The sequence below is a fragment of the Ammospiza caudacuta genome, chromosome 7 (genome assembly GCF_027887145.1).
Source record: "Ammospiza caudacuta isolate bAmmCau1 chromosome 7, bAmmCau1.pri, whole genome shotgun sequence".
NCBI lineage: Eukaryota > Metazoa > Chordata > Aves > Passeriformes > Passerellidae > Ammospiza > Ammospiza caudacuta.
In genome coordinates, this window is record NC_080599.1 from 45,051,545 (window position 1) to 45,079,424 (window position 27,880).

The following is a 27,880-nucleotide window of genomic DNA, read 5'->3' on the forward strand; positions in this document are numbered from 1 at the left end:
ATTTAAATGCCAAATGTGAAATATAGTTCAAAATAAAAGTGCACTTCTTCATTGACTTTTTCTTTTATTGGTGGATTTTACCCTCTGTAAATAAGAAAGGAACACACTTATTTTAAAGACAAGTTTTTCCAACTATATATATCTCCAACTACATATATATATGTATATATATATATATACAACTACTTATATATATTATACATAATAAAAAATGTAATGCCTCTTTGACACCAAAAAAAGTATTATTTCTTCTAATCCATGCTAAGCTGCAAAAGTACTACAAGAGTTAATTATTTAGAACAGCAGGCTGTAAAAGGAATAATCCTGTAGAAAATGTGGAGTGCATTATTTCTTTAGTGATCTCTGCTTCCATGGAAACAATTTCTCAGCACAATTCTAAACCTTGTAAAAGTAGGGCAGTAGGTCTATGTAAAGCAGCAATTAAACAACCCGAATACTTTTATCTAGGCCATTAAATACTTTGTCCAGCATCACACGTGATTACAGTGCTCACTGGGATGTTAAACCACCGGCTGCTTCCCGTGGGGATGGATGAAATCCTTATCCCTCACTTCCTTGGGGGGCACAGCACCAGCACAGCACCTCTGCCTCCTGTGCAGACACTCGGGGTGCTCAGCTGTGCCACACCCTCCTTTTGGGGTGCACTGTCCTCCTCCACAGCCTCTCTTGGCCCTACAGCCTCCCCGCCCTCATGGCTCAGCCCTGCCCAGCACACCTGGATCGGATCGAGCAGGGGATGTGGCTGATGGAAAGGGATCTTTCCTCCAGGATGTGCCCCTGCCAACCCCTCCCATTGATTCAGGACTGTGCCGTGTGAGCCGAACGCTGGGGTACCATCCCAGCATCCCAGCCCCAGCATCCCTGGATCATCTGCTGATGGAGCCTAAAGCACAGCGGCTGTAAAACAAGGAGGGAAACAGCTCCTGCCCGGATGCGCTCCCTGGCGCAAATTCACCAAACACACTGCTAAGGAGAGTTTCGCTCCCAGTTCCGAACCTCTCCCGCAGCTGCTGTGACAAAGCTCCCTCTGCTGGAACACAGCTTTACTCTGGCACTCGCTCAGTGCCACCGACACGGCACAAAGACGTTCCAGAGACAAGATGTTACAAATACACACGTCGTTCTGGGTATTGCATGTGCAGCCTTTATTAGTAGACTCTTGTCTGTCATCAGGCAGGAACAGCAGAGAAGCAAGCAAAGGAAAAAAGTCCTGAATGAATATCAATGGCAACAGTGTTAACTTTTTACTTGGTTATGGATTTTGGATTTTTCAACTGAATTGTTTTTGGCAAGTTGGTTAGTTTAAAAAAAATAAAAGTAGGGATATTCCCTCCCCTTGCACACAAGATCTGCATCCCTGTGAGGCAGCACTGCTGGTAACTGGGAAAGCAAAACATGATTCAGCCAACAAATGCCCAGAAGGATATTTGCCAGAAATGACATCTTGGGAGGGGTTGTTTGGGTTTATTTTGTTGGCTTTTGTTAATTCCTTTTTTCATTTCCCAACCTGTTGAATTCCAGTTTTAAGTGTATCATTCTACCCCCTACTCAATGATTTCTCATGTCCTGAGCAACAACTTGGTAAGGTGTAACGCTGGTCCTATGGAAGAAACAGCAGATTAGTCTGCACAGGTCCACTGAAACAAAGCATGGATGTTAACAAAAAAGCTTTTAAATACAAAATTTTCATGCCTAAAATGTGTTTGGTAGAACTGGTATATTAGTTAAACAGGTTTTATTTCCTGGGAAGCATGCAACTTCCAAATTCATCTCATTAACCACTCAGTGAAACTAAATGATGAAAAGTAGGTTAGTTTATTTTCTTACCCTGCCTCCTGTCAACAAAATCATTACTCAGCATCACAACTGTGCTCTTTCCAATTCCTACAGAATTCTGTGTGCTAGACTGGATCCTGATGGAACAAGCACTGTATTTTCTCCACACCACCCTGCAACAAACACTTGGAATTCTGGAGCTTTTATGTGCATAACAAAGGCTCAATCCTGCCCATGTCCTCAGAAAAATCACTTCAAAAGTCTGGGTTCCTCAAAAATTTCCTTACATAACACCACTGTTAAATACAATAATACAACTGTGTGACTTTACCTCAGTGATCACTAAAGAGGGAAGCAGCCAGGACATTGTCAGCACTACCTGGGTAATCCTGACCCACCCCTAAAGGGCTGGGAACTGTGTGTGAACAATGAGCAGTATCTGCTTCATGATGCTGTGACAAAATGTGTTCAAAATTCTCCTCCCAGCAGCTCTAACTGGAACTGTCAGGACAGTGACATTGGGAGATTTTCCAGAAAACTGCAAAACTGCAAACAACACAACTCCCCATGACTGAGGAGGAGGAATGCTGTCCCACCTGGAGTGCAGCCCAGCCAGGAATCCAGGAATCCTTGCAACAGTGGTGGTCAGGAAGCCCCAGAGATGAGAGTTTAGAGCAAATGCAGACTGAGCCAACAGCCAGAGAGAGGTGGCTACACCAAGTGATAAATTACACACAGTAGTGGGGCCTACAGCTGTGCACCAGCACATCTGAACATAGAGAGAGCACACAACACCCACCAGCACTTCTGAGTCCACAGCTCTTAAAAGTGGGAAAATCTCTGAATTTCAAGGACTCACATTTTCATCTGCTCAGGTTCTGCTCCCTCCCCTTAAGTGAGAGGGACTCATGAGGCCTGATAAAAATATAACATTAACTTCCCATAAAGGAGTTCCCTCCTTGGGATGCAACTCTATGATTTTAAAGCTTTTCAAACTCTTTATACAAACAAAAAGTTGAAACATATCAAATCTCAAAATTCCATTTATGTTATGTAGAACTATATATATATATATATATATATATATACACACATATATTTCCTTAAAATAAAAATTGGGTCCATTGTCTCCCCTCTAGATATAAACTCCAAGTCTTGCTTGAAACTTTCAAATATATTTTAGGCCTCTCTGAGAAACTCTGCCCAAGATAAACATGTGGAAATAGTAATACCTGTAGACAAGTCAAGTTTCCTTAGTATTTAGAGAGCAACATTTAAAGCACATTTTTTTTCTAAAAATATTCACAGTGATACAGCTCATGAAACATTTCCAATTTGCAATCAGGAAACTTCTCAATCAAGATCAATCTGTGAGTGATTTATCTAAATATATACCTGTATGAAATCATAACTGAGGAACTGATATAAACAAATGTTTTTCTATTGAACTGTACATTATAGAGAAGACTCTGAATATAAAAGTGGGGATTATTTTTCTTCAAAAACACAAATCCTTTTCTGCTTGTTGCACTCAGTTTGCCATCAGTCAGGAGCTCTGGTTTCCACAGGAAACAGTGGCAATTAGAAGTGGACAAACCACAATGATCTGGAGAACAACATAAAACCTCCCTGTAGAATGGAAGGTCACAAAGAGGTAACCTGTAGTAAGACAGGAGTTATCATTTCCACTGGAAACAAGCACAGCCACTACTGAGAAGTCATGAAACTCATCAGCTTTTTCTCCCCAATATATAAGCAGGATGGCAAAGAATATGCCAAAAAGCTACTTGACCAGCAAAATCAATGGGGAAAAGTAATAAGAAAAATAATAGTAAAAAAAGGAATTGGGTGATGTATTTTGCTGCAACTGGATGAAACTTCTTACTGGACACCAGGAAACTCTGAGCTACAAAACTCTCATTTCAGTTAAGTTTTCCTTTTGTGAACTCAGTCAAACTTACACTCCCTAAAGCAAAGGAACAAATCCATTCTGAGTTAGAGGTGCACTTGTAGATAAAAACATTAGAGAAAATTCCCAAACTGAAAGACTTGAGAGAGGACAAGCTCTCCTTGCAGACTGATGCACAGCATTCCTGACAGGGTGTCCTCCTTCCCAAACACCAGGCTGGTCAATCATTACCTCCATGGCACTCATCAGCATTAACATTCCTCAGGCACACAGGTCACACATCAGGAGCCTTCAGTGTTTTTCAACCACAACCATGAGATGACACTGGATTCTTAACAGTCACTACTAAAAGGGATAACAATTCTGAAAGAGCTGACATAATGGAGAGGAGGGGAAGAAATTCAAAAATTAAATCAAAATTCCAAAACCATCACACTGGTAATTCTTGTGAATGTTCATTCTCACTTCCTTCAGCATTTTTTTCACTCTTGTATGTGGAAAGGAATAAGTTTTCTATCTGAGTCAAGAACTCTTCAGCGATGAGGCAGTTTGTTACCTTGCCCAAAGTCTTCCTCATGCACTCCAAAAGCTAGGCAAAAGAAAAGGAAATCTGTTTTAAATTGTCATTTCCCCCCTCTTTATGTGGTAAGTATTGTTAAGAGATTTTTATTTATTTATTTAGGATGAGCACTACAAAAAGTGTTTGTACATTATAAATTTAAAAGGAACAAGGTGATCTAAACCCAAGTCTTTAAAACCAATTACCCAACAACTACATTTCAGAGCATTCTACCAACTCAAGTTTAAATTTACACTTTATAAGCAAAGATGCATTGAGAAGAAACAAAAAAAAATCAATGTGTACAATTACTGTGTGCAAGTTTTCTGTTTATGTCTTTTGCTTTGGGCAGAGTTTGTGTCTTGTTTGTGCCATAATGGTACAGCTGCCACCAGTCAGAGCTCCAGAGCAGTGACTACACTGGAAAATTAAAGTTCCTATTATCCATGACAAACATGGCACAGCATTATTTTACTGATGGAACAAAGGACCAGGAAGGCCAAATCTGCTCCTGAGACATGTGCAGGTCTTGACACTGAAAGCACACAAAATGCTGAGGAGAGACCTGAGTAATTAATTGCCATTAACTCCTCTCCAAACTGAGGGTCAAACTTGGTGTCTGCACATAACCATCCCCACCTCTCTGAGAGGAGGATCTTTATTTTCACTGTGTTTTAAGTAAATAAGCTGTGCCACAAAAATAATTTATTATCATTAATTTACATCTCTGATTTGTAAAAGTGTAACTCCAGGTGACTTCTGACATGAAACAGATTTGGATTTAAAAACACATCTACCATAAAAAAGTTAAGAGAAGAAAACTTACTTTCTGCAAACAAGTCAGGTCAGAATCTCTATGAAAAATTTTATCCATGGGGACACTGCTGTGGGAAGAAAAACAAACAGGAGTGCTGGAGAAAGCAGCCATGGGTCTTGACTGAAACGTAACAATAAATGTATAAAAATTCCAACCTGGCTGTTTGTAACAGAAGCGGACACAAACCTGTGGCAAAATCTGTATTTCTCAATTATCCACCTTGTTTTTTCAAATACTAATTCCCACTGAGGCTCCTCCAACATCTGTTCCATTTCAAATTTGTAGGGCAGGCCTGTAAGCAATTGAAGATCGTTATTCAGTGTTTCTGCTACACTCCACTGTTTCTTTTCCTGTTCAGTTTAGGTGCAATCCCTTCCCTCCCCATAACTGTTCCTCATTTATTACTGCCTGCAGAAGCCTGTAGCTCTGTTACTTGACAACATTAAGGAGGTTAAAGGATGATGTGTTTTGGATTCCAAATTTAATTCTGGTGGGAGTAGGAACAAATCTTTTCTGCTCCCTGCCCTTGCCAATTCCCATTCCATAAGGAAGGACAGAAATCTACAGCAAACTCAGAAATTAAAAATTGAATTGAGTGTTTCTAACTTAGTTGCACTGTTGTAGTGTAAGAGTTATATGGTTATTAAATTAATAAAAAAGGTTTGGTTTTTCAGTATGAATGGGCTGATGGTGAAGTGCTGACTATTGTTCTCAATTTCAAAGGAAATTTGCTCAGAATTGAAGAAATTCTTCTAGTTTACTGCAGGTGGAGGAAGAGAATTCTAGAAAATATTTTAAAAGAATCATCAAAAACTTATTTGCCTAACACAATTAGTTTACCAAAAATCAGGGAGCAAGAAAGAGACTGTACATTTCAGTAAATAATTTCCAAAGAGCCAGAGGAGATGGCATTTTGTAAAACCTTGATTTCAGGAGCTAAACAGAAATCTGAAATCCTCTGACAGAAAATGCACAGGACTACAAAAATGTCTAATTCTCAGGGTAACAGAGTTTATCAGTATTTTAACTCTCCCCCACAAAGGTGGGATGTGTGGGAGAGGAGGATGAAATGCAGGAGTCTCAGGGTGGCAAACAGGAATAGGGCACAGATGTGGCCACTGCTGCCCCTGCCCCAGGACTGCAGTGAGGCTCCCTTGTCTGCTTCCACTGGAAAAAACAGAAAAAACTGTGGGCTCACAAGGCCTTGGCTACTGATGTGCCAAGAGTACTGGAAACCTTGGAGTGTGGATGCAAAAACCTGGACTTTATAAATAGAGGGAGGAGGAGAGAGAATAGGCAGGTACCAGAACCATCTACTGTTATCAGGGGAATTTTCCTCAAATCCATGTCAGGAAAAGAGCAGAAGATCTGATCATCACTTGCAATACAGCCATTTTTATGTGGTATGTCCTTAACTGTTCAAGAAAGGAAAAGACCCTGATTTCATGAAATGCCAATGGTATTTTTAATCAGGAATTTGTTCTCTTAGGTGGGGGTTCATGCCAGCACCATTTCAGCCTTCATGCCTTGTCTTCCCCTGGACAGCTGGCACATTTCTTTGATCCTCTGACCTGCTGAATGCCACGTTACTCAAAAATTAAGAGTTTTTGACCACTGTAGCATCCAGTTCTTTGCTATTTACTTCTGTCTCCTTGAGCAGAGAATCTGTTCAGAATGTTGTAATGCAGGCCAAGTAAGACATGGGAAACAGTTTCTAAGCTGTTCACATGGATTCTGTATGTAAATAACAGGGACCTGTGTCCCAATCTTTTCATTTCTTTGAGGAATTGTGAGAACTACTAACACAGAAGATCAATCTTGTATGTATTTATAGCTGTATATATATATAGTTGTATATAGTTGTATATTGTTGTATATAGTTGTATAGTCGTATATATAGTTGTATAGTTGTATATAGTTGTATATTCTAGTTGTATATATATAGCTGTATATATATTATAGCTGTATATATATATAGTTGTATATTCTAGTTGTATATATATAGCTGTATATATATTATAGCTGTATATATATATATAGTTGTATATTCCTATTCTGACAGCACAGACAACCCACAGGTTTATTCTTGCAGTGAAATTCCTGTGTTTATCCAGCATATGTTGCCATTATAAATGACACCATTTATATAATGCCATTATATTACCAATATAAATACAAAATACTGATTTCTCAGGATCAAAACCAGACATCTTCCCCTTAACACCCAAAGAATTAAGACACTGGATTAAATAGGGGTACTTACGATAGGAACCATCAGAACTGATCTCATCACTAATGACCAGACAGGTGATCTGGGAATAGGGAAGAGGATTATTCCTGTTGTAAGGGCTTATGATCATCCCGATGAACATGGCACCACCCCTGGAGAAATAGCTCTAAAAAACACCAAAAACACCACATACAAAAATCCAGTCTTATTGAGAGCAGCAAAGCTGAAACCTACAGAACAGCTTTTATGTCAATTCCCGCCGAGCTGTGTAAATACACTGGTGCAGCAGTGCAAAGCCCAGGGAGCCTGAGGCCGCGGGGCGTTGGTGTGTCCGTGCCGTACCTGGTACTTGGCCTGCGTGTCGATGTCGCGGATGGAGGGGCTGGGCTCGAAGGCGGGGTGCGAGTGGTACCAGCCGATCACGCGGAAGCCGCGCGCTGCCAGCGACTCCGAGGCCTGAGTCTGCGACACCGGGTCCATCTCGCACTGCAGGCCTGTGCTCAGGCTGTTGCACGGCTCTGCTGTGCACACCTGGGGAGAGAACACCCGGCTGCACCAGCGCAAGGAGCCTCCTCAGGCTGCAGGGGTTATTGTAGCACAGTCCTGCACTCTGCCCACAGTAACCCCTGCAGTGCTACAGGCTGGGGACGGTGTGGCTGGACAGGAAAGCTGAACATGAGCCAGCAGTGTGTCCTGGTGGCCAAGAAGGCCAATGGTATTCTGGCCTGGATCAGGAATAGGGAGGTCATTCTGCCCCTGTACTCAGCACTGGTGAGGCCACACCTTGAGTGCTGTGTCCAGCTCTAACCCCTCAGCTTGGGAAGGACATTGAGACACTTGAGCACATCCAAAGGAGGCAAACAGGCTGGAGAGGGGCTGGGAACACAAACCCTGTGAGGAACCACTGAGGGGGCTGGGGGTGTTCAGCCTGGAGAAAAAGAGACTCAGAGGTGACCTTATCAGTCTCCACAACCCCCTGAAAGGTGCCTGTGCTCAGGTGGGGTTGGGCTCTCTCCAGGCAGCTCTGACACAACCAGAGCACACAGCTTCAAGCTGCACCAAGGGAAATACAGATTGGATATTAGGAAAAAGTTTTTCACTGAAAAAGTGATAAAGTTCTGGAATGGCTGCCCAGGGAGGTGGTGCAGTCACCATCCCTGGGTGTGTTTAATAACAAAGCCTGGATGTGGCACTGGGTGCCAGGGTTTAGTTGAGGTGTTGGGGCTGGGTTGGACTCAATGATCTTGAAGGTCTCTTTCCAACCTTGTGATTCTGTGAATTCTGTGAATCAGTTACAGAAAACTTACAGAGTTTTAAAAGGCATTTACCAGATCTTGCTCATGATGCAGTTGATACTTGAGCGTAAGCTTAACTTTCATATTTCAAGACTACAGTAATGAATTTCAACTTTAATATATATTAATTGCCTTTTAGAAATAAGTTACATCTATTCAAAGTGTAACTATGATCATTTCAGTTTTAATATAATAGAGAAAATGTGAAAAGACAAACACTTACTTCCACAATTTTATCAGCTTCAGAGTACTTTCCACCGAGCAGCCCAATCACTTCTGCCAGAGACACGTGAGAGTGCTGGAATAAAATCAAACAAGTAGTAAAGTCCAAGTTGTGGGATTTCTCACAAGGCAGTGACTTCTCAAGGATATGTAGAAAGAAAACTCAAGACTCTCAAATACCCAGTACTTCCATTTAAAGCAAACAGAAAAGATTAAATTTGCTTATTATATACACACCACAGATGTAGTGCAAGGGTGCAACACTTCCATGCACAAGGCAATGTGTATGGAAGTTCAAAAACTGCAGCCTGGGCAGTGCTGAACAACTGCACACATTTTGGTACAGCCTGTTATTCTTGGAAAAAACCCACACATTGCTTTGCAAACACAAAATCAATTCTCAGACTGGGAGAAAATGAAGCCATAAATTTCAGAAGGGCAGTCTGTTTCAGAAAGTAGCTTTAAGCAAATTAGAGTTAAAGTATGACAGAGAGTAGTAAGTAGTACAGCTCTCAGTAAAGTAGCAAAGCTCTTATTAGTTTTTCTAGAAGATCAATAGTTGTATATTTAGCACAATACAAAACCCATTCATTTTAGGGGCTTTATTTAATACTAGATTCTCACTTCTAGGTCTGACTGGAAAAAAATCACTGAATGGTTTGGGTTGAAATGAACCTTAATGATTTTCTCATTATCCCCCCTGTCATGGACAGGGACACCTTCCATTAGAACAGGTTGTTCAGAGCTCCACCCAACCTGGCCTTGAACACTTCCAGGGATGGGGCAGCCACAGCTTCTCTGTTTTAATTTCTTTGTCTTATGTTGCTCATTAAAAACAAGAACCAAACCCACAGCACACACATCACAGCTTTTTGAAAGATAAAACTTAATGCTCACCAAATCCATTATTAAAAGTGCTTCAGAAGACACTTTCACCTGAAAGGGCTCCTGAAATGATAAACACAACGATAAGAAAAGTAACCCAAGCAATGGAGCCCTCTCAGTAATTCACTCAGAGGTACATACCTGCTTTTCTTCCGTGAACAAACAGCATGGTATCAGCTGAAAGGGATCAAAGGAACTATAAAATGAAAGAAAATTTCTCTAAAGATGTAGGACAGTCAGGAAACTTTTCAAGTTTCCCACTGTCTCCTTGACAGAGGAGGAATATCCTTGTTGTCTTCACTGGATTTTCTCATCCCATACTAGGACGCCAAATACCAAAATATCACTTCCCACACTCCTGAATTCCAGCACAGAACATCTGAAAAGCATCCCTGCTATTTCAGACCAGGATACATATTAATGCTGTGCAGGGTTCCAGCCTGACATTTTACAGGACATTTGTTCCATTTCTGGCAGATCTATGTTTGAACATGATGTGATCAAATACCTTTTGATTTGTCTTGAACCTTTAGAAGATTTTGCAGGTTTCAGTTTTTCTTCCTCTCTCCTTCTTGCTAATTCTTCAGCTGAGAGATGCTGAAAAGATTTTTTAAAAACTTGAATGTTTCAATGGCTGAAGTGCTTTTTCAGCCCTGACTGCAAAACCAGAACAAATTCTTGATATCCCTGCCCTCTTAATATAATTTGTGTATTACAAGACTACTCAGGATAGAGGCAACAGCCATGGCAGAACCAAGCAGTGTGGAAGGAATGACAATCTGAGATCAGGTCCACAAGGTGCCTGATAAGAGAATTCTCTCACTCTCCAAATCATTCAAATTCAGTAAAATCACAGCCCACATCACAAACCAGGTGTAAATCCAGGTGTGACCATCTGCCATTACAAACCACAGCCAGAATTTATCATGCCCCCTCCTTAGGGGTGTTTTCAACCTTTGTTTCCATTCAAATATGTATTTTACAGGAAGTGTTGGAATTATTAACCCACAGTCACTCAAAAACAGGTATGCCATGATATCATTATGGTAGTAATTGTTACAGGCAATTACTGAAAGGTTGAAAATTAAGAAGGCTTTGTATACAGAAAAATTGGATGTTTATAGTTCTTCACTTTTGATGCAATTTGTAATTGTAGGAACAGACATGCATTTTCTTTCCAATTCTCCCATAAAATATTTAACCTTGCATGAATTTTTTAAGCACTTAATAAACCACAGTATTACTGGGGATATTGCTAGTAGCAGAATTAATATTAGGAACTCATTATCACCTGCATAATGAGCACAAGGAAACCATACAGGACTGAAAAAATAACATTTAAATGTTATTCTCCCATCCCCTACTGTTACCCTAAAGGCAGTTAACTGAAAGCAACGGGTCATGAAATCTCCTACAAGACAAGGCAATGAGTTTTATGGGCACAAAACCCTTGTGCAAACCCCAAATGCAGCTGCATTAATCAGCATGAAGATGTGGCAGCTGCTGCAGTACTTTCAAATTACACTTCCACAAGAGAGGTTGAATCCCTATGACACAACTGTTCCCTTGTCTGTTTGATGCAACAGCACCAGCCAGCAATTAGCAGGAACTGATTCCTGGTAATTTAAGGTGATTTTAAGGTGAGGATTTAAGGTGAGGTTAAAACACAGGAGGGTTACCTCAAATGTCTGTCCTTCCAAATCCTTTGCATCACACCAGTTTCCCCACGGGTCCCGCACTCGCCGTCTTCTCGTGCGCTGAGGAAAGAAACCACCATGAGTCAAATTACCCTGGCAAAACTTAATTCCTTCATCCAGGCAGCCAAAGAACATTGTCCAAAAGGCCACTGCCCCAGCAATGGTACTGACACTCCAACATGTTCCCAGAAAATAAAGAACACCCCAGATTTCTGTAGAATTAAGTAGCTCATGATCCCCCAGGAATTATCATCAGTAAAGTTTTTGGAGTTTGAGGCTGTAAAGCCTGTTAGTGTTCCATGGAATATCAGCACCCCTGACAGCACCAGGGTACTGATATCCAGCTCTGAATTAATGCTCAGATAACACACAAAGCTATAAACTCAGTGTGTTTACATTTAGTGTATGCTACAGTTCTTTACATTTCAATTTATTATTTTTAAAGTGGGATTGATTTAGTTCTCCTCTCATCAACTGATTTACTTTGCTGTGAAGTACTTAAAAATGCTACATTAAGTGTGAATATAAAAATTAACTCTGGCAAGCCTTGGTAATTCATGCAGTTATAAATTAGTTACTGCTGCATTTAATTGTGTGCACAGGGCTCTCAGTAAGCCATAACATATACCTACTGTATTGAAATGCAAGCAACTTAATCACACACTGCAATGCACTTTACTATTTTGTGACTAATAAATGATGGGGAAGAGGGGGTTCAGGCTGCAGGGGAAGGCCAGCAAGACAGCTGAGTGAAGTACCTGAAGCAAGACTGACCCCCAAATCACAGGGCACCCTAAGGAAACTGCAACCTGAGTGAGAGGAGACATTCCCTGAGGTGCCCTGGCTTGTACATAAATGCAGGCTGGGAGGGTTTTCCCCTTGTCCCCGCTGCCCCCAGGCTGTACCATGGACTGCAGGCGCTGGGCCAGCTGATAGGCTTCCACCGTGTCCTTGCCCTCCCTGCAGCGGCTCCTGTCGGCGGGCTGGGGCCGGTTGTACACGGCCTGCTCTGCAGGACACACAGGGGACAATTCCCGTGTCAGCAGAGCTCAGGGCTGCTCAGCACTGCCACACACACACAGGAGTGACACGGGTAAGTGACAACAGCAAATGGCACAGGGAGAAAACAAACAGAACCCTCACAGCAAAGACATCTCTTGGTAGTCATAATTCTGAGTGGTGATGTAGCCCTCTCCCACCATACTTTTAAAACAACAAAACCTCCTCTTCTCCTCCTTCTTCCTTCTAAATAAATTTTAAAAACTTTACTTTGGACAAAATGTAATTGCAGGACATTGCGCCTCTCCGAGGTGACTGTCATTCAGACCAAAACTCATTGAGAGCCTCTAAACCAACATCAAGGTACAGACGCACATTCACTTTTAACAGTTCACCTAATTTTAACACTTGCATTGTTTAAAAAGTAGCCCTCAGGATGAAGTAGTCCTGAGGATTTTGTTTAAAATGTAGCCCTGAAGGCATTGGTATTTATTTAGAAAATTGTTACAATTTATTGTGGGAAAAGAAACAATTACTTGAATTCTACCTAATAAGAAGGGCAGAATTTCAGACACAGCTGGTATCAGGACACACAGAAAAGCATGAAACAAAACACATCCCACCAACTGGTGTGTGATTAAACACGGGGAACGGGAAATAAAAAGAAAAAATAGAAGTTTTGGCGTAAGTCTAAAATTTCTAATTGTGTTCATAAGTTACAAGCTCTTCTAGATTTTCCAAAGTTGTGAGGGAAGATCTGCCAGAAGGTCCTTCCTAGCATGGATGAATGAGCAGCACACCCTAGAGCTGGGCAGTCCCTGCACCAGAAGAGGCTCTGCATTGACTGTTCTAACAGCAATATCTTTACCACAGCCGAAGTTGATGGCTCCTATCAGCTCCAGGTAGGTGTGGATGCGCCCGATGCAGTTCACGTCCCCGCAGTTCTTCAGGCCGGGCCGCACCGAGGTCTTGTTCAGGTATTTGGGTTTGCATCTCTCCCTAAAACAAAGCACACCTGGTCACACAGCAGAACAAACCATGGGGGATGAAGGAATTGGGGGACTTTAACTGAGGTCCTGTTTTCACTCTCTGTGCATTTATTTTCCTTCTCAGTTCAACACTTCTCTGGTGTCGAATGGAATTTTAGTCTCTCTTTGCAACTAGAAGCTGTCAGAGCACAAGACAACTGAATGAGGACAGAGCTAAACTCAGTAATTCTTTCTGCTTCAAAGCAAGCACAAACCAAAACTGGCAGCCAAATTATCTTGAGCCTCCTACCACAAGTCACTATGTTTCCTTACACCACTCCTGTGCAGATGGAATATAAAATATTTAAGTGCACAAGCACCAGTCCAAATTGATTCTTGATTTGAGGCATTCCTTTGGTCAACACTATTTGCTCTAGCACAGACTATTGCTTCTTGCTGCCTTTCTGTAAAGGCAGGGCTATGGAATTAATGCCATTGGTTATTTTAAGGAACCATTTGTTAAAACCATTCTTATGCATAGGATGGCAAAAATGGCAAGGAAATAGCACAGCCAAAATAAATGCAGCCTGTTCTGGTACAGAACATTCATTTTCTTAATGCTTCAAAGTATTTTCATTGCTCAGCTTCCAGAATGCCAGAGAAAAAAATCAGGAAGATGTAAAAGAAGTATTAATAATGAATGTTCTTCACTGGCAAGCTACCATACAATTAATTTCACTCTATTCAGAAGTAAGCTATTAGTGCTAAGTAGTGTTTTAACTACATCAGACCAGGACATCTTAATCACTTATTTCAGTAAAAGAAATTAATGCATCTTACCACTGATCCAAAATATAATTCCTGATTTTCAAATAACGCTCTGGTGTTTTGGCCTGGCGCCCTTCAAAGAATTCGGGAATAGCTTGCTTCTCTTCCTCCAGAATGATGCTTCTGTCAACCTCCACTTCTTGATCAGGTGGCTTCAGCTCCTCTGCTTCCTCTTGATGGTCTTCATCCCCTTGGCAGGGAGAAGGAAAAAGCAATCCATTATCAGCCAGGTCTCTTTGCTCCTCACTGAGCTCCTGATCGGTTCCTTGTGCAGGACATGTGACAGGTCCACTTTGCTCAGCTTTCTCAACAAGATTGTTGTACTGCTGGTAATCCAAATTCACAGATTTATCCCCATTCAGGTGCTGGGAACACGTTGCTGCCACAGCAGGAAATACCAAAGTATCCACTGTCTCTGGCCTGGTGTGCTGAGGATCTTCTTTAGGCAAAGCAGTTGCAGAACTGTGGCCAGCAGATGAAAAACCTCCTTGTTCCACTGCTTTTGTTTCTTCAACTGGACTTTTTGGGATAACAGATAACTCAGATTTTCCTGTTTCTTGCTGGAAGGCAGGAGTGAGCAGTTCATCCATGTCATCAGTTATGTCCACTTCCTCATCATCTGAGAGCTTCTCGATTTTCACCGCGTTCAGGTTGGGGTCTGCACGGCCTCTCAAGCTTCCAGCTTCCATTCCTGCCCCATCTTCCATGGGAAGGCTGCTCCCACACTGACTTTGCTCTTCTTTTTCTGAATCACCATTTTTTGCCTGAGGAAAATATAAATCACTTTTAGGAGGGGAAAACAAGCCAAAAAAATCATCTACTTCCCAAATAATCAGGACTGTTTTATTTGAATAGCAGATATTCTGAAGTGTTTCTTCTTCAATTTATCGTTTTAACTTACGTTTTAATCCATTGCAACTGACTTTTAGACAGCATTATAAATATACTCTAGGCCAAGTATAAATTTGCATGTATTTCCAGTCAAAAAGCCCTAGAAAGTAGTTATTCCTTTTTAAAGCCCATGAAATCTCAAATAAGGCTGAAGCTAAATCTACAACACACAGCAGAAAGAGCTGTGTAATAGAAAACCAGTATTTTCAGACTAACAACCAACAGTGTAAGGGACCACAATTATACTGCATTTATTATTTAGTTATACCAGCAATAAAACCAGTGGTCACTCTAGGAATTTGAAACCAGGTCTGACTTCACATTTAAATCTGCAAATAATGATATTCCACTTCTCTGAATTTGGGAATGAATAGAGTACATGCTTTGACAGCAGTGCCCTGAAAAGACAGATTAAAACCAAGCTACCCATGGGCAAACACCTTTTTGCCAGCCCCAGGGATGCTCCATTTACCTTGTTCCTGAAGTACTGCCGAGCATAACTCTTGACTTGCAGAACCGTTCGAGTGCCGATCAGTTTGGCAATTTTCGTCCACCTGCGGCCAAATTTCACCTGAAATTCAAAGCTCATGGAAGTGACCCCAACTGTGACATCCCAGACATGGCACTGCATGTGTCAAATGAGCTCAAAACCTCATTATTCATTAAAATGCACAAACACTACAGCAAACCCATGGTAAAGAACCTCACTATTTATGTTCTACCAAGAAGAGAACTGCATCCAGTAGTAAGAATTATTCTTATTCTTAACTGAAGAATCTTCTTCACCCATTTCAGGCACTCTGCTGCCTGTTATCCCAAGGAATCCTTGTGCTTGGCAAAGCAAACCCTTTTACAATTGGCACAACCATATAATTTCTGCAGACCTTACAACAGTAAAGGTTGTAAGGTTTGCAGAGTAAGGATTTTACTTTATTACCTGATTTGCCTTCAGAACACACTCTAATATACTTCTCATAGTTAATGCAGCATTGTGATTATACAACTTGCTTATTCAGCTCAAGTACTTTACTGTTCAAGATAAACTCATTAATTCAATTTAAAATATTATATATTTATAAACAAACTCACCAGTCCTTGTTCAAACAGCTCTTTTTCCTCTGCTGTCCACTTCAAGGAACAGCCAGGTGATTTTGTGGGTGAGCGCACCCTGGGAATGCAGGAAGCAGAAATCAGTGATTTCCCAAATCCAGACATTCTCCAATCCCAGTCACTCAAGGCACCCTCTGATGGAAGGACTATTCTCCATCTTTGGCAAAACTCAAAGTATTGTTCTAAACATGAATGTGACTCATAAATAAAATACTGAGAATCACATCAGCTTCTCCGTCATGATGGGAGATTCAAAGCAACTCAACATTCATCAGTGACCAATGGCACAGAAATACATCATAGCAGGCAACAGAAAAGTTCAGGTGAAAAGGCAACTAGAATTAACAAATTTTTATCATAAAGATTACTGTGCTACCAAAAAACTCCCCAAAACCTGGTTTACTCTAGCCTCTTGTTACACATAATATTTCTTCCTGTTGAAAGGTCTCTTGAATAATTTTTATACAGTCAAAAAAAAGAAACTTTAATTTTTTTTAAATAAAAAATTAAATTTTAAACAAAATCAGACATCACACTTAAAAATACAATTCAATTGTTTAAATGTACATACGTGACTTTTCCAGTTTTCTTATGTGGGCTGCAAATGCAAGAGTGAAAATAAAAATTAGTAATTGTGCTGCTGGTGCACATCCAGCAAATAAGAAGGATTTTAGAAAGATTTTTCATTTCTACTCAGCTAACTAAGAATTTTCCCAGACCTTACCTTTTCATAGATCTTTTCTCCACCTCCTTTTGGTTGAGCCATATTTTTTCAGAAAGTGATTTATTAGATAAATAATACCTGAAATAGTAATTAAGTAAGTTTTCAAGGCATCAGAGATATTTGTACATGTGAGAATTTTAGTAATCAGGTAAATTACACTGCTTCAGAATTACCCAGCTGTAGAAACAAATACTGCAGGATTTCTGCCATCTACCTAGAAGTTGACAGGGCTTCAGTCACCTTAACAGGCAAAGATTTGTCCAGTTCTTTTGGAAATAAGAAGTTTTTTGGCATTCTACAGGAAAACATAAACCCAAATCAGCAAAAGGATACTCTTCCTCCAGCAACATCTTCTCAATGACAGCCCTGTTTTCTTCACTGATGCTGCTGTCCAACGTCCAGGGCTGCAAACAACAAAAGCACATTTTAATATCTCAATTCTGTCACACTGTACTTGAGTGCTGACAAGAAGTAGTTTGTGAAATTAAGGAAGAAGCAGTGGTTAAAAACCTAAAACATCATGTACATGGAGAGAAGAGGGAACACAGAAGCTCTGATAACCTTGCCACAAGCAGCATTGACTAAAAAAATACTTACAAGACTGTTGCCAGTTCTCCAAGATGAATCAAGATAGTGATCCTGCAGCAGGCTTGATGCTGTGTTTTCATGATCTCTGAAAGAGATTCCAGTGCTCAGAACCATTTTATTTTTAATATTCAATGTCATTGAGTTGTATTATCTCCACTTAACATTTCTACATCTTACCCCCAATAAGGTAAAAGCATTTTCTTAGGACTTCTTAAAGGCAAACTGCTTTTTCTGCTGAGGAGAGCTCCTGCTTGCACAAGGTTTAATAGAATCCTGTCATACAGGGTTGTTGGAGCCATAGAGTAAAATTTGGGAATGATTTGGTTGGAAGATCATCTCAATCCAACCCTCTGTCATGGACAGGGACATCTCCCACCAGACCAGGTTGCTCCAAGCCCTGGCCAGGTCTTTCCAATATTTAACCTCATGCTCATGGAGATTTCATCCAGTTTACATTTCTGTAAATAACTACTAATGAGAGATCTGTCACTGATTAACATCACTGATCAACTTCTTTTTATTTTCATGCAGCATAAGATCTCCTTATGAATTTGTGTAAGTACTTGTTTTCAAAAATCTTTACTTCCAGAACATTGTCTTGTCTGAAGACTAATTAGCCCTACATTCCCTGCAGTGCTACTAAATTAAACTAACCTACTGCTCTCAACTGCTTTGTGCAGCACTTCAAACATCTCTTCATAGGATAAAGGATCAGGATGAATCTCCATGTCCAAGGATCAATTCAACTCCTTCTTTTAGAGCATACCCTGGAGAGGGTGGGATCAAGAGCCCCCTTTGCCAGCAGCCTGTCTGCAGCAGTGGCAGGGGCTATTTGAGGGCAGTGTGTCTCTGCTACAAACCTCTCATTCTCTCCAGCAGCTGCAAGTGCTGGATTTGAGACATTGCAGTCACTGCCTACTCACTTCAGCATCCCTTATCTGTGAATTTGCTGAACCTAGAAAGCCATTGGAATGTTGGGCTGCATCAAAACAGCACGGCCAGCAGGGCTTTGCTCTGGTGAGACCTCACCTGGAGTGAGGTGCTGCATCCAGCTCTGGGTCCCCAACATAAGGAGGCCATGGAAGTGTTGGAGCAAGCCCACGATGTTGATAAGAGCACTGGAGCACAGGACAAAGACAGGCTGGGAGAGCTGGGGCTGCTCAGCCTGGAGGAGAGAAGCTTGTGTGGAGACCTGATAGCAAACTTGTACTGTCTGGAAGGGCTACAGGGAAGCTGGAGCGGGACCCTTTGCAGGAACTGTAGCGATAGGACAAGGACTAATGAGTACGAACTGAAAGAGGGGAAATTTTGGTTAGATACTAGGAAGAAATTCTTTACTTGGGGATGGCGATGCCCTGGCACAGGTTACCCAGGGAGATTGTGGATGCTCAAGCCTTGGCAGCGTTCAAAGCCAGACTGAATAAAACCTTGAGCAACCTGGTCTAGTGGCAAATATCCCTATTCATGGCAGGGGGGTTGGGATTAGAAGATCTTCAATGTCCTCTCTAGTCCCTAACATTCCAAGAACCCGTTTTCTGCACCTCCCTCCGGGCGTTCAGCTTCCTGAGCCTCCCTCGCTAACACAGTTACACAACCCAGCACCTTCTCCATCGGTATTTTAAGGATTCTCCCAGCAGCCTCGCAGCGCCGTTCCGGGCTCTGCGGGATCCCATCACGGCGGTTCTCCTCACACCAGCGCTATCACAGCCCCGTTCTCTGCGCCCTTCCCGACGATGCCCCGCACCGGCGCTGCCCCCTCTCCACGGGCACCCCGTGACACTCCAAGGTCTCTCCCGGAGCGGCGGGAAGCGCCCGGCCCGGGCCGCCCCTCATGAGGGGCTCTCCCCTCACGCTGCCCGCCCGCCCGCCGCGGGGCACGGGGCGCGCGGGCCGAGCCGCAGCGAGCCCCTCGCGGCCCTCACTCACCCCGGCGCGGCCGCAGCGTCCCCCTCGATGTCCACCTCGGGCTCCTCCGCCGCCGCCATGACAGCGGGCCCGGCGCTATCGCGGGAAGGGGCGGACCCGGCGGCGCCGAGATGGGCGGGAGCAGAGCCCCGAAGAGCGGAGGCGGAGATGGCGCTGGGGTAGGCGGAGCGCAGGGCGGCTGGGGCGGGCGGCGAGCTGCGGGACAGGGCCGGGCAGTGAGGGGACGTGGCCGGGAAATGGGGGGTCACGGCTGGACTGAGGGCACATGGCCGAGAGCTGAGGCGTCACGGCCGGACTGAGGGGACATGGCCGGGAACAGGGGGAGCATGGCCGGACCGAGGGGACATGGCCGGGAGCTGAGGCGTCACGGCCGGACTGAGGGGACATGGCCGGGAACTGAGGGGACACGGACGGACTGATGGGACATGGCCACCGCTGAGGGGACATGGCTGGGCTGAGAGCCAAGGGGAAAAGGGTGACAGTCAGGCGGGGCCTGAGGGGGCTGCGGGAGGCGGCGGTGGGAGACTGCAGCACTGGTGAGGGGCACCCTCAGAGATGTGGGTGCTGGTGAGGGGCACCCTCAGGAGGGTTAGCCGGAGATCAGGCTCAGCTCCCAGGGAACAAGGGACAGAACAAGAAGAAACAGCCTCAGGTTGCACCAGGGGAGGTTTAGATTGGATATTAGGAAAAAAATTCTTCACAGAAGAAGTGATTAAACATTAGAACACTGCCCAGGTTGGTGATTCGGTCCTCATCCCTGGAGGTGTTTAAGAAAAGACTGGACATGGTTGACAAGTGATGATTGCTCTCAGGTTTGACTCTATGGTCTTGGAGTCCTTTTCCATCCTAAATTGTTCTGTGATCCTCTGAGCCCACATGGGCTGTGTGCCCCTGTGTCCTTCAAGTTCGTGGTCATGTCTGTTCCTTCACTGGGCATTGCAAGGGTCAGGTTAAGGTGTTGTTTTATCGATAACAAAACTCAGCTTTATCTCATGCGTTCTTAAATCCATGTTTTGTTTCTCAAAAGGTGTTTGTGGTAACATGGTTTGTAATCTGAAGGGAAGTGTAATCATTGATTATCATTATTAGGGAAATAACCCCAGAGAACTTTCTGTTGATTCAGAAAGTGTTTCTGTTTATATTTGTGTTGTCATCTCAATACAAATATTTTGAACCAAGAAACTCTGTTGCAACCTTTTTATTCTACGTATTTTGTCTTTGTGCTGGAATGAAAGTGAAATTAATAAATGGCAAATGTGATGGGTTTTGTTCTCTCTATCTACAAATACAAAATCTAGACAATAGTATGACAAAACACAGAAAGAAAAATAATTGTTAATAGTCTCAGGAATACCTTGAGGAAATACAGACATCTTCATGTTCATAATAGATGTTTTTTTAACTTGTGATTTTGCCAAACAGTGCCTAACTAAGCTATCCATACAGGCTAATATTCACAGATATATGAAAAGATATTTTCTGTCTTTGTCTTGATTTATACTAGAAGAGTTCACACACAATGTTTATAAGGCAAGAACATTTTATATAGATCCCAAATAAGTGATTCATGAGAGAAGCAGAAGACTACTCAGTACTTAAGAGTTTAACAGTGTCTTTAAGATCCTTTTTTCCCCAAGATCCCCTTTGCTAATTTAATTCTGCCAGTTCAAGCATAATTCTCAATCATATTCCACATTAGGACTATCCAAATTACATTAAAGAGAATTCTGCACTTAAATGCAAAGTTTTTTCCTTTACATCTTCATTTTGCTATTAACATTTTCTTTCTCAACAGTGTTAAAATTTGAGCCTGGTTTTCTGTTTTGTTACATTCTGCTACTTGCAGTGGGGTTTTTCTGAGGCTGTTGACAGCGAGTACATTTGCCTTTTCCCCCTGTGCCCAGCTGAGGAGGGCACTGACAGCGCTGAGGTGCCCGGCCCTGCAGGCACAGTGCAGGGCAGTGTCCCTGCTGCTGTCCAAGGCATTGATGGCAGCCCCGTGGCCCAGGAGGAGATTTATCAGCTCTCCATGTCCGTACTCTGCTGCAATGTGCAGGGCTGTCTTCCTCCAAACGTTTCTGTCGTTGATATTTTTGTTTTTCCCCGCGGCCAGCAGAAGTTTTAGGATGTCTGTGTTTCCTTTCACGGTGGCATAGTGCAGCGGGGTGCATCCATCCATGTCCTTAGCTCCAGCTCTGCCCTTCTTAGCCAACAGCAGTTCCACGATGCTGACGTGTCCTCTCAGAGCTGCAGCGTGCAGGGGAGTTTTCTTCTCCTTGTCCTGTGCGTTGGGGTCAGCTCTGGCCTTCAGGAGCATCTCTGCCAGTGTTCTGTGTCCCTGCTCAGCAGCCAGATGCAAAGGGGACTTTGCCTGCTTGTCCTGAGCATTGACGGGAGCTTTGTGGTGCAGCAGCTGTCGGGCAGCATCAGCGTGGCCTCTGTGGCTGGCGATGTGCAGGGGGGTGGCAGAGTCCTTGGTGACAGCGTTGACTCTGGCCCCAGCGCTGAGCAGGAGCCCCACGAGGGCCCCGTGGTTCCGGAGGGCGGCGACGTGCAGCGGGGTTTGCTCAGCCTGGTTCCTGAGGTTGGCGTCCATGCCCCTGCTCAGCAGCAGAGCTGCGATGGCAGCAGCCCCAGCCTGCGCTGCCAAGTGCAGAGCTGTGTCTGCAGCAGGAGTCCTTATTCCCAGCTTTGCTCCTTTTTCCATTAGAACTTCTGCTGACTCTGCTTTGCCCATTTCACAGGCCAGCAGCAAAGGAGTGTAGTGCTTTTTGTTGTGGGCATTGACATCTGTGCCTCTGTCAATTAAAGCTGCTACAACACTGTGCAGATTCTTCTGTACAGCTCTAAAAAGAGCTAACTCCATTATGTCAGCAGACAAATCTTTAGAATATTCCAGGAGTACTTTGAAGATGGATGGGTGGTTGCTGTTGAAGGCTCTTTCAACCGTGTTGGAATCAACAGTGGCTCCAGCTTCTAGAAGGACTTTTGCAGTGTTTTCATATCCCTGAGAAACAGCATAACTCAGAGCAGTCTGTCCTCTCTCATCCTTTCCTTCAGTGGAGGCACCAGCCTCTAAAAGCATTTTGGCCAAGCTGCTCTCATCTCTAAGAGCTGCCATGTGTAAGAAGGTGTGCTGATTCCTGCAGCTCCTTGCCTCTTCTTTCAGGAGCATGCTCACTATGTGGCTGTGGTGATTCTCTGCAGCCCAGTGAAGCGGTGTCTTGCCTTCCACATCCAGAGTGTGCATGGAAGCCCCACCTCGGAGAAGCAGCCTGACTGCCCCTCCATGGCCTTTCTGAGCAGCCCTGTGCAGGGCTGTTCTCCCTCTCCTGTCCTTCACACCTGTCCTTGCACCTTTGCTCAGCAAATGTGCCACGATGGAGAGATGGCCATGAGCAGCTGCAACGTGCAGAAGTGTTTCACTGGAGGGGTTTAGCACATTGAGGTCATTGTCCTTCAGTGTTTTCTCTAACTCAGGAAGGGAGCCTTTAGCTACTGCAGCAAAGATGTCAACAGCAGCAGAATCTTTTCTAGGCTTTGTTGCCCTTGAAAGTGGAGTTTGTTTTCCTTTCTTCTTAAGAGCCCCTTTGTGCTTTTTTCCCCCAGGTCTGTCTTTATTCCCCTGGTGCTGCTCGCTGCTGTTTTCAAACCACACTTTATCTTTTTCAAGTAAATACCCAACCAACTGTCTTCTGGCATCTCCAATGCTTTCATTTACTTCACTGACGTATTTTCTTATCTTGCTGTAAAGTTTTGGCTCCACTTGCTTTAAACATGGATAAAAAAAGAGCCTGCAGGCTCGTTCACCTTGAGAAATGAGTATGTCTAACACCCGAGAGTTCTTTGCTGTTCGTGTCCTGTAGAAACTCAGGACCAGCTTTTTTTCTGGGGTAAAAATACCATTTTCTACCAGCCAGTGCAGGAGCTGCTCTGGGTCATTTATGCCTTGTACAAGTTCTTCTTTTTTAGTCCTTAGGACCTGAATTGCATATGGGTTTGTAAACAGGCTGCTTGAATGCCTGATCATGTTGCTAATCAAAAAGTGAATTGAGGTATTGTTTGATGGAAATAAATACGAAATAGCAAAGCAGGCTCACATAATTTCAGTCTTTCCATAGAACTATGAACTAACAACCATTGTAGGTCAGTGCTAAATCTTTAAAGAAATCAAAACTCCCTCACCTTTGAGTTTCTGATTGTTAGAAGTCCTTTGATCTTCTCTGTTCTTCCTTAGCAACGAGTACAGCTTAATAACAAAACAAAAGTCTGTGATATGTTAAGATAGTTCACTTGGAAAGCTTCTTCCAGATTTTAATTCATAATTAGAGATTTAAAAAATGCTTTTGTGAATCTGATGTTTGAATAGAAGATAGCTGTTAGTCGAGTTTCTCTGTTCCTCTGGCCAAGCTGGTTCCTAAATGACCAGTCAATTAAACATGACAAAAGAAAATTCACAGCATAGTTACTGTTGCCATGATCACACACCTTGTATGATCTGAAATGAGAGAGTGCACTCTGCCAGCTATGCAGGTGAAAACCCTATAATGTAATGAAATAAAAGCATAAAGACCCAGATAAAAATAAACTGTATAAGCAGCTGGTTATAAAAAGTGATCCAGCCTTTCTAATATGAGCTACAGCTCCAGTCAGGGGTATATTTAAGGCCATTTAGCTTGTCATTCCTGCTCTAACCCAGAGTCTGTCTGGAAGTTAATTCTTTTACATGAGGTGGATCAAGGCATGTGATTCAGTGTGCAATATTTAAAGTATAATTAGAGCTTCAAATCTGTGTAGTCTTCCATATGGATGTAGGACCTTGGGATCTAGCTGTAATTAATTTAACTTATTGGTGTTTCAATTCCATGTGGAAGAGAAGGAAATAAAATAGTAATTATCCACACATTTTGAAACCAATTGAGAGAGAAATTGAGATTACAAAGTTTGGGGAAAGCTGGAGGTAAAATGAGCTGAAAAGGCGAAAGCTTGACCTTATTTAAGCAAATGGGAAATTGTGCCTTCAGTTTCTTAGTTCAGTGCCCTTTCTGCTAGGTCCTGCTCCCTTTGCATGTATTTTCTTTAATAGCATGTACAAGGTGGCTGATAAGACTTTTAATGTTTTGCTGTTGATTTTAACTTTATAAGTAAGATCGCAAAATTTATTCTATTAAAAAAAATTTTTATTGAAGAAATAGCTGCAAAAGGCAAGGCTTTTAATATATATTTTGAAAGCCAGCCAGTTACCAAGTCAGCGAATTTGACAGCCAATTTAAGAGCCCAGTAATTCCTCTGAAATGCAAAGAAGGGCAATGCACCAAGAATAGCAAAACTTTTGTCATTTACTTAATGATTGTTAACTCATAGCATGTTTAATGTGGACTGAATGGTGTTCCCAAATCTGCCACTGACTCGGTCTATAAGCTGCAAATTATTCATCTTCAGATGTGACCGACCCAAGTCCTAAAGATCTCTCTCTGCTAGAGTAAATCAGTCCTCACTCGGTTTGGGGAAATGGGATCTTCACGTTGTCATTATTATTCTTCCCGTGCTAAACAGAGGTAACAATCCTTGATCACCTTTGCAGGAACGTTGTGAACTCTGGGACTGGGAAATGTTATGAGGGTGCTGAGCAGAATCATTCTGGATGGCATTTTTGGAACTCCTGAAAAGTAAAAAAAGAGATGGTGATATTCTATAAGATTCCATTAGTATGGCAGTAATTTCCCAGTGTTGTGAATACAGAATTTCCTTGGTAAGCAGGTCCTAGTAAAGATGGAAGGGTGCAGTTCTCCTCCCTGGCCTTGAGGAGGAACATTTGAACAATATTTGCAGGCAGCACCTCTTTCACAGCCACTTCACTTCATTTTGGAAAGTAACAAGCAGCAAATGATGTGTTATGAGATGCAAATCACAGTCCTCAAAATATAATTATGCTTTTTTTTTTAAAGTTTCTCCTTATAAATATGTGACTTATGAGGAAATTCTGTCTTACAACAAGAATCATATTTGGCAAGAAACCTTTGGAAGCTTGTTGTATAGATTTGTTTTAAGAAATTATGCTGTAAAAGCCCTTATTTTTTAATTTTTATTTTAGCCACTTTTAGAATTAAGCCTTTGTTCCAACAATGACTTCACAAAGAGATTCAGAATTGGCTATTTGAAGCATGCTTTTTTGTTTATATCTTTTTCACTTACTAACTCACTTTATTTGAGAAGAGAAAAATATTAAGGCTCAACACCTCTTCTCATTTAATTAAGTGCATAAGACCACAAATATGTCAGATCAGCAGTAAACTCCACATTAAAAATAAAATTGGCACTATTTAGTATTACTGGAGATCTAAGAAAACACTAAGTTGGAGAGAAGGAAGAGGCAAATCTGTGGGCTGCTTTGTTATCTTTTATATTTATTTGTTGTCAGAGGGGCATAAGGAACTTCACAGACCACTTTTATTTCTGCTGACTTCTTCAGCTCCCTGTATCCAAGGACTGGATTATTAGCTTATTTGGAAAGGCTATTTATTAAGTTATTTTGAAAAGAAAATTGTGAGCTTTACTAAATTTGTATGTTTGAAGGGCAGGTGATGCCCTTGATAGGAAAGATATCAATTTTGGCTCTGCTGAATAGGTGTCTGTGCAGGGAGCTGTTTCAGTCTGGCTCTAGCTGGGACACTTGAGTCAGTTATTTCTGCCATGCAATCTCAGTTTTGCTCCTAACTTGTGTCCTTGGGCAAATCCCTTAATCCCCGTTCCCTGTTTACACAAGCATTAAAAAAGGAAATTTTTTTTTCTACCTCACAGACACGTCCTAAGTGTTTATTACTGTTGGTGCAGTGCTTTGAAGTTATGGAGTGCTTTGAAGTTTTTGTCCTTTGAAGTATTGTTTTCTGGCTTCTCAGCGATGAACATTTATTCCTTAAATTAACGCATGCCCGTGTTCTCGATGTTGCCATGTCATCCTCAAATATACATTTAATTTTCTCTAGTTTAATTTCTCAAAGATGAAAGCGACCCAAAGCACACCTTTGTGGTGGAAGGAGCCCGTGAGGGGATGAGGCTGCGGGACCGAGGCACCTGCAGAGGTCACCATTCCTCCACCGAGGCTCTTGCCGACCTGGCTCTTGGGAGCGCATCTGGCTGTGGAATCACCAGCCTGTAAGAGATAACACAGCCAGCATCGTTATCTAAACATCGTGAGGGGTGCAGAAATATCTCTGGGTGATCAAGACATTTTCCTTAATAAACAGGGCTCGTGGAGAGAGCCGTGCTTTGGATAACCAGCAATCTGAGTGTGGCCGAGCTGGTTGAGGTGGAACTATATTTAGGCAGAGCTGGATTGAGAAACAGCAGAGCTGGAAGAGTTCATGGTGATGATTACAGTGAGCTTCACTTGTTGGCACATTGGGAGAGCTGAGCAGACAGGATGTCTGCAGGAGGCAAAGTGCAGAGCTTGGTTTTGCCTAAAGATGAACTGCAATAAATGAAGGGAATCCAAAGGGGAGCTTTGGTGCTGAGTGATGAGTTTGTGTCAGTCATGTTTCTGTGGAGAGCAGGCTCAGGGCCTTCCTGGCTGGTGGTGAGATGGGAGCTGCTCCCTAGGGAGGGGCCATCCCCAGTGGCACACACAGAACAGGGATCAGGGCCCACTGAGGGTGGGGAAAGCTCATTTGGGCAGTCTGACAGTGTTCTGTGCCTGACAGCATCCATCCCATCCCATCCCATCCCACCCACCCCATCCATCCCATCCCATCCCATCCCATCCCATCCCATCCCATCCCATCCCATCCCATCCCATCCATCCCATCCCATCCCATCCCATCCCATCCCACCCACCCCACCCCATCCATCCCATCCCATCCCATCCCATCCCATCCCACCCACCCCATCCATCCCATCCCATCCCATCCCATCCCATCCCATCCCATCCATCCCATCCCATCCCATCCCATCCCATCCCATCCCATCCCACCCACCCCATCCATCCCATCCCATCCCATCCCATCCCATCCCATCCCATCCATCCCATCCCATCCCATCCCATCCCATCCCATCCCATCCCACCCACCCCATCCATCCCATCCCATCCATCCCATCCCATCCCATCCCATCCCATCCCATCCCATCCCATCCCACCCCATCCATCCCATCCCCTCCCATCCCACCCACCCCACCCCATCCATCCCATCCCATCCCATCCCATCCCACCCACCCCATCCATCCCATCCCATCCCATCCCATCCCATCCCACCCCATCCATCCCATCCCATCCCATCCCATCCCATCCCATCCCATCCCATCCCATCCCATCCCACCCACCCCATCCATCCCATCCCATCCCATCCATCCCATCCCATCCCACCCCATCCATCCCATCCCATCCCATCCCACCCACCCCACCCCATCCATCCCATCCATCCCATCCCATCCCATCCCAT

General features: G+C 43.2%; 2 protein-coding genes across 2 annotated transcripts; both read right to left on the reverse strand.

Annotated features, from left to right (window-relative positions):
* Nucleotides 1–1,159: 1,159 nt before the first annotated feature.
* On the reverse strand, nucleotides 1,160–19,507 carry MYSM1 (Myb like, SWIRM and MPN domains 1). Its single transcript, XM_058808372.1, has 20 exons — nucleotides 19,446–19,507; nucleotides 17,529–17,604; nucleotides 17,265–17,335; nucleotides 16,932–17,009; nucleotides 16,779–16,805; nucleotides 16,187–16,265; nucleotides 15,570–15,668; nucleotides 14,219–14,970; nucleotides 13,279–13,409; nucleotides 12,317–12,420; nucleotides 11,394–11,471; nucleotides 10,223–10,311; nucleotides 9,856–9,910; nucleotides 9,727–9,777; nucleotides 8,831–8,905; nucleotides 7,655–7,843; nucleotides 7,346–7,478; nucleotides 5,269–5,374; nucleotides 5,092–5,149; nucleotides 1,160–4,295 (listed from the first exon to the last, which is right to left on the reverse strand). Exons 1-20 carry the CDS (start codon nucleotides 19,502–19,504, stop codon nucleotides 4,137–4,139), a joined length of 2,469 nt encoding a protein of 822 aa, XP_058664355.1. The 5' UTR covers nucleotides 19,505–19,507; the 3' UTR covers nucleotides 1,160–4,136.
* A 1,700-nt stretch (nucleotides 19,508–21,207) lies between these two features.
* LOC131559675 (CARD- and ANK-domain containing inflammasome adapter protein-like) lies at nucleotides 21,208–23,475 on the reverse strand. The gene has a single exon (XM_058808092.1). The coding sequence runs from the start codon at nucleotides 23,473–23,475 to the stop codon at nucleotides 21,208–21,210; it is 2,268 nt and encodes a 755-aa protein (XP_058664075.1).
* Nucleotides 23,476–27,880: the final 4,405 nt, after the last annotated feature.

What these genes read in the sequence shown, in the direction of transcription:
- MYSM1 (XM_058808372.1), bottom strand. Translation starts at nt 19,504, where the DNA reads ATGGCGGCGGCGGAGGAGCCCGAGGTGGACATCGAGGGGGACGCTGCG. An exon ending in TGTTCACGGAAGAAAAGCAG is followed by an intron (nt 9,778 to 9,855) that starts GTATGTACCTCT and finishes TTATCATTTCAG; the next exon opens with GAGCCCTTTCAGGTGAAAGT. An exon ending in ACCTGACTTGTTTGCAGAAA is followed by an intron (nt 4,296 to 5,091) that starts GTAAGTTTTCTT and finishes TCTTTTGCCTAG; the next exon opens with CTTTTGGAGTGCATGAGGAA.
- LOC131559675 (XM_058808092.1), bottom strand. Translation starts at nt 23,475, where the DNA reads ATGATCAGGCATTCAAGCAGCCTGTTTACAAACCCATATGCAATTCAG.